Source organism: Zea mays, chromosome 6, assembly GCF_902167145.1.
Source record: "Zea mays cultivar B73 chromosome 6, Zm-B73-REFERENCE-NAM-5.0, whole genome shotgun sequence".
Classification (NCBI taxonomy): domain Eukaryota; kingdom Viridiplantae; phylum Streptophyta; class Magnoliopsida; order Poales; family Poaceae; genus Zea; species Zea mays.
The window spans coordinates 174,528,011-174,534,338 of record NC_050101.1 but is presented as its reverse complement, the minus strand read 5'-3'; the positions used below and the strand labels follow the sequence as shown (position 1 = coordinate 174,534,338).

Below are 6,328 nucleotides of genomic sequence, written 5' to 3'. Positions count from 1 at the left end.
TCGGGGAGCAGAGATCCTAGGTGGTGTCTAGGCTCGGGTAGACCGACCTAGACTCCTCTAATCGACGTAGAGTCGAGGAGAGGCGGAGAATTTGGGGATTGGAAGGCTAAACTAGGGCTAAACTAGAACTACTCCTAAGATAAAATGCGAAATAGAAGTTGTATTGATTCGATTGATGGGGGTTCAATCGGCCGTAGCCCTTCATCTATATAAAGGGGAGGTCTGGATCCGCTTCCAACTGATTTCCGAGTTAATCCCGCGGTTTTAGGTAACAAATCCCGCGAGAAACTAGGAACCCTAACTGACTCTGCGCACGCGCGGACCGTCCGCGCCACCACTGCGGACGGTCCGGACCGCGGACCGTCCGGCCTCCGGGCCGGAACGTCCGCACGGTCATTTTGGGTTCCAACAGATGGTGTATTGAATCATGTTTTTCCCCTTCTAAATTCTGATAAAGAGCTAAAAGGTACAGAACAACGAGGCAGCTCCTGAAACTCAAATTGTAAAACAGTGACAACCCGCTATGGCTTAAACATGGAGCAAACCGCGCAATGGCCTAGCTCTGAGTAACTTTGGAAGCTACGTACTATGTAAGCTGCATAAATGTAAATGGCCACTAAATCGATTAGGCTATCTCCATCATCTTATCCATCATTATAATCATATTCAAACTATATTAATATAGTTTATAGTGTAAAAACAATGTTTTAGATGACCATAGTAGTCTCGTAGGGACGTATATAGCATTGGAGTTTCGTTGTCAGTATGAATGACTTCACCACCGCAGCAAACTTTAGAAAACGAACAGCCGCAGTGTACATGGTAAGCTTACGTCAATGACAAATCTTTTGTAGGGCAGGGCACAGTCGCTGAATTGTCCTCGGATCGACAGCGAAGAAGCTTCGCGGAAACCGATGCTGGTAGCTCCCCTCTCGCCACGGTCAACTTTCAACTCGGGGCGGGGCCAACTTTTCCGTCGTCCTCGTGAAGCCCTAGCCCCTAGCCAGTCACTTTACGAGACGGATGACGAATTGACGACTGAGAACCAGTTAACCCACATATAAAATGACACAGCTCGATGAGTGTCTTCTCTTTTTCTATATTTGCAGGCCCTTGGAAGGGGGGAAAATGGGAATTTTCGTGATGCACACAGCTAGCAGCCTAGCACAGGGACACGGTCGTACTCCTATCTTGCAAACGTTCATACGCTTCCCTTCTCCGTTGGCACGGTCGTTGGCCTTTGTCGTGAACGGGTAAAGTGCGAGCTGAGTAAGAGTAAGTAGCACCATGGCGGAGCCATGTGTGTGCCTGCCTGCCGGGCAAACCATGCATGTACATGAACTGCGCTGCGGTGCTGCACCGTGTGCTCTGCACTCAGCGGAGTAGCATGCGTACGGTGCAGTGCAGCATTTGTAGCTTGTAGGGCCATGGCCGGCGTCACCGCGGCGCTGCCGAGTGCCGACTGCGGGAACGAGACGACTTGGACGGGGAGCTGAGGCGTCGTTTTCACGGACTTCGTTCTACTTGTCCGTGGCATCGACGACGACGCGGCTGCGGCACATATACGGACAAGCGTAGCCATTAGTAGTAGGTACGCGTGGCTGAGGTTTTTCAGAGAGTAGACTAGAGCAGGCGCGTACCACTGTAGTGAGTAATTTACATGTAATAATGCACAGCAAAATACATCGTCGTCCTGTATCTGTATGTCCACGCGAAGGGAAGGGAAGGGAAGCGAAGCGCAGGGAGAAAAACAAGAACAGGCAAGGGGAGAAGAGCAAGAGCTATTCTACTAGCTAGCTTGCACTCGTCGTCGTCCATGAATGATGATGAACCAATGGAGCACTGCACGCACAAAGCGTACACCAAATCGATGTTTCCGCGCATCGATCCCGTGAACTCTACCGGGGTCTTCGTACGTTCGGGCTCGACCGCCGTATCCCCAGTTCCCCACTACGTCAGCCTGTTGCAGAGACCCGGCGGCTTGCCGTCGGGGGCGACGGCAGCGGCGCCCCATATCTCGGCCACGTTGGGGAAGTAGCACGACGAGAGCTGCTGCTCCAGGGCCCTGTCCTGCAGCCCGCCGAAGAAGTCGCCGTACCCGTACGGGAACAGCTGCTCGCCGCCGAGCTCGGGCAGGAGCACGTCCAGCGCCGCCGCGGCCGGCCAGCAGGCGCCGTCCAGGTGCGCGACTGCCGGCACGGGCGCGAGCTCCGTCCGCGGAGCGTCAGAGCGTACGAGCCCCGCGTGCTGCCGAGGCGGCGGCGGCTCCGTGTACGCTGCGCCGAGGCGCACGTCGCCGCTGGAGGAGCTGGTGACGCACGAGGAGGCGGGCGAGAGCGCCGGCGTGGCGGGCGCCGCGAAGGCTGCTCCGCTGCTACTGGCCGCCATGGCCTTCTTCTTGAGCTTGGTGTTCCAGTAGTTCTTGACGTCGTTATCGGTCCGGCCGGGGAGCTTGGACGCGATGATCGACCACCTGGGTATGGGCATGCGTAGCATAGCTCGGTCGGTCAGTCCAGCGCACAGACGGAAACCGATCGATCGATCACCTGGCTGCCACCGTACCCCAACCCACCTGCTGCCGATGGAGCTGTAGAGCGACCAAATGATCCGGTCCTCCTCGTCGGTGTAGCCGCCGTGCTTGATGTTCGGCCGCAGGTAGTTGAGCCACCGCAGCCGGCAACTCTTGCCACACCGGTTCAGCCCTGTGGACAAAGCACAAGGAAGGTAAAATGAATACCGTGTACTGTAATGCTACCCTGATTGGCGTTGGCGGCAGCAAACAAGGATTCTGAACAATCTGAGTATCTGACGACGACGATGGGATGAGGCTGTACTGTACTACCCTGACCTGCTTTCTGCGGCAGGGCGATCCAGTTGCCGCCGATGCCGTTCAGCTGGACGTAGCTCCGCAGCTGCTCGTCCTCCTCGGGCGACCAGGGCCCCCGCTTCACGCTCGCCTTGTCGCAGCACGGCGCGCGGCCCATGTCCGCCGCGCGCGGCACACGGCTACGTGCACGAGCTGCAGCTGATCAACTATGCGCTGCACTGCGCAGTGCTGCTGGGGTTCTGAGTCTGACCAGTGACCAGTGAGTGGTAGCCTAGATAGCCGTACGGGGGCGGGGGCGTACAGACGCAGGGGCAGGGCGCAACCGCGCAAGTAGAAGACGGGCAGCGGGTGATGCACTGCTGGGCTACGGATTTTATAGAGAGGGCTGGCCAGGGGGGACGGGCAAGGTTCAGGTCTACGAGGGCGCGGGTACGGCCCAGCACCAGAATCCGCCGTGAGCTTGTCCCGTCCCGCTCTGCGCGCGTACGGCAATCTGAGCCATTCACCTCTAGTTAAATTTGAATAATTTTTAGGGTTAAGTCGGTATAAGTATATTGAATATAGAAAGACAAGTCGTTACCTACAAACATCTTATGAGGTTGTTGGACGATTTTATAAAATGACATAAGATGTTTTGGATATATAAGAAACTGAATCGGCTTATTTTTTTAGAGAACAGGAGGGGGCCTACTGAAAATTTTATTTAAACTAGAAAGAAAACATTGTTCAGAACAAACAAGTAGACGAAATACAGAAGGTGAGGGAGAGTTTCTACTGCCATTGTTGAAGCCATGCTGGGATGGCAGAATCAAATCTACCCAAAGCTCTATGAGTGACTAGGAGTAATTCTTTTGCGAACTCATGCTTGAATTGTTGCACTGTTGGATCTTTGTTCTGAAAAAGCCAAGTATTACGGCACTTCCAAATGCTCCAGGCCATGAGAATAATGATCTCCATAGAGAAGGGAACATTGAGTTGCTGTTTTAGATTTGACGCAACCTCCTATGGATTAGCAATTCTAGGGGGCATCAAACCGATTGAATTCCAGTAAGCCTTCGCGAAGTTGCACCTGAGGAAGAGATGATAAAGAGTTTCCTCCTTCTGCCAGATGCAGTTCTCGCAGGTGTAAGACTCAATTGTCATGTTTTTCCTCCTTAGCATATTCCTTGTGTTGAGTCTGTTTTTTAACCATAGCCAAAAAAAGACTTTATGTTTTGGTTGACATTTATTTTTCCAAAGCAATCTGAAAATCTGATGAACTTGAGTCTGACCCATCAAATGCCTGTAAGTCTTTTTCGTAGAGAAAATTTCAGACCCCAAATGAGCTTCCAGGTGTCCTTTGCGTCGGTCACCGTGATTTGTCCCCAAGCCTCATTTAATTCAATATATTGTTCGTAGGCTTGCTCAGACAGAGGAAGCTGAAAAATCTCAAAGAGGTGATCTGAAAATCGGCTTGTTGAATGGCTAGACAACATTATGTGTTGCCAATGTCAATTCTAGCCTATGTACAAAATTCTGAAATTGCCACGCCCCCTAGTTTACACAGAACGCCACTCCATACAATATATATGCAGATCCTTGTTGGAGTTCGGCGTCAAATCGTTGGACATTATCGTGGTATGAAATTGCTTCAATTTTTTATCCCTAGACATTTCAGAATGCAGGTCACGTGAGTAATAGAATTACATGACTATTTTGACTTTATTTTAATGTTTGATGAAGCAACTCACAGTGATGTCTTGTAGAATGAAATGTTGGCTATCACGGCGTCTAGGAAACTTAATGACTATTCTCGCAAAGACACTCTTTACTGTTAGTAAGCCTATGGCTTCAACGTCATCAAATAACACGAAACTACATGAAACACGAACTTTAGATTAGGTGGCCCACATAGATAGGTTTGACAAGTTTAATGTGTACTTACGGAGACTCTGAAGGAAAGGGAGGTACGACTGCAGTTGTCCTATTTTGGTTAAGTATAGACGGTGCCATTGATCTTCTAGTATCGATCATAGAACCATTATATATATAAAAGAACCAGAAAATTATGAGAAGGATTAAATAGCATATTACAAATAACGACAAACAAGCTAATTTACAGTTCATTAGTGTCATTACTACATATTTACCTCAAACTAAATTTTTTGTAGTGGTGCTAGGGTGGGAAGTTGAATGCTAGTACCAAGTGACAAAAAGCTTCTATAGAGCAAAACAACAGTATTTTGTTGAGTGGAGGTAAATATGAGACTATGATTGCAACACAAACAAAATTAGAAATGTTTTTTCTTGGTAACTAAACTGTACAAAACCAGGTTAACATATAGGCAAGTGATGGAGATAGGATTAAATCAACACATGCTAATCCTATATCCATCAGTAAAAGATAAAGGTGGTGCTTGTTGTTGTGGGTGTGTTACTACAAGTAAAAAAAACGGTTCAGTTCGGATATGTTTGTACAGGTAAAAAACGAAACTTGGTTGAACAGGTTTGCAACCAAAAGCGATGAAATCCGAAGCAATAATTCAATGTACACAAAACAGTAGCAAGATGTACTCGTAAAGTAAACAAGAAAATGCTTAGAGTTGTTTTCATTATAATAATAGTTTTGGATGGATAGTGTGGACTGTAATAGAGCAAGTGTATTTCTAAATCAATTACCACTTATGCAATGGCACATAAATTATCATTTGATAAAATGTTAATACACAATATGTCTACATATAGGGATGATATTGTACTGCTTTTGGATGGAACAGAACAGTCCAGAGCCATAATTTTAGGCAAAAGGCAGACTATAGACTGAATCAATTTAAGCAAATAAAGGACATATACACTTATGCAGAGATGATACTTCAATTCTAACAGTTCAACCAATTAAATCCCAAAAAAACGTTCACTATAGATAATATACTGATGAAACATTACAAAGGAAAAAATAGCATCTTATTACCAACAAAAAGTAACCGGTCTTCGTGCTCATTTTTCCATGACGTCACATGCCCAAGATGTCCTCATTTGTGACATGTAACCAATGCTTCATTCACAATAGCAACAATAGATCGACGAGAGCCCATCAGCATTCGGTCTCGTTAGCCTCTCATGCTTGCTGCATAGCCACATGCCATCCACTAATGTATTTGTATTCATACCGTCCTTCCTTGACGAAACAGACATCGCAAAGGTGTAAGATATAGAGCCATATGGCCAGTATAAACTCTTTTACCTCCTATATTTTGTTCTTCATGATATGTTGTGAGGAACACTGCAGTCATCAGGTTTATAGACTTTCACAAGTCAGAACAACCTCCATTTCCTAAGTGGCTATTCAAACATAATAATATAAATGGTCATGCCATATCGTGTATGGTTAACAGCTGACTACATACGTTCGGTACTGCAATCATAGATATTGATGAACCTTGATATGGTTCCTAACATAAACATTCATAGTCAACCATTTCTCCAGAAACCAAGCTCCTTTATCCTCATCATGTGTCAAGG

At 47.5% G+C, this 6,328-nt stretch overlaps 1 protein-coding gene across 1 annotated transcript; it reads right to left on the bottom strand.

The window, feature by feature from the left end:
• Positions 1–1,646: 1,646 nt before the first annotated feature.
• On the bottom strand, positions 1,647–3,167 carry LOC100272412 (uncharacterized). Its single transcript, NM_001146890.2, has 3 exons — positions 2,849–3,167; positions 2,573–2,702; positions 1,647–2,473 (listed from the first exon to the last, which is right to left on the bottom strand). The coding sequence occupies exons 1-3, from the start codon at positions 2,982–2,984 to the stop codon at positions 1,951–1,953; spliced, it is 789 nt and encodes a 262-aa protein (NP_001140362.1). The 5' UTR covers positions 2,985–3,167; the 3' UTR covers positions 1,647–1,950.
• Between the last annotated feature and the right edge of the window lie 3,161 nt (positions 3,168–6,328).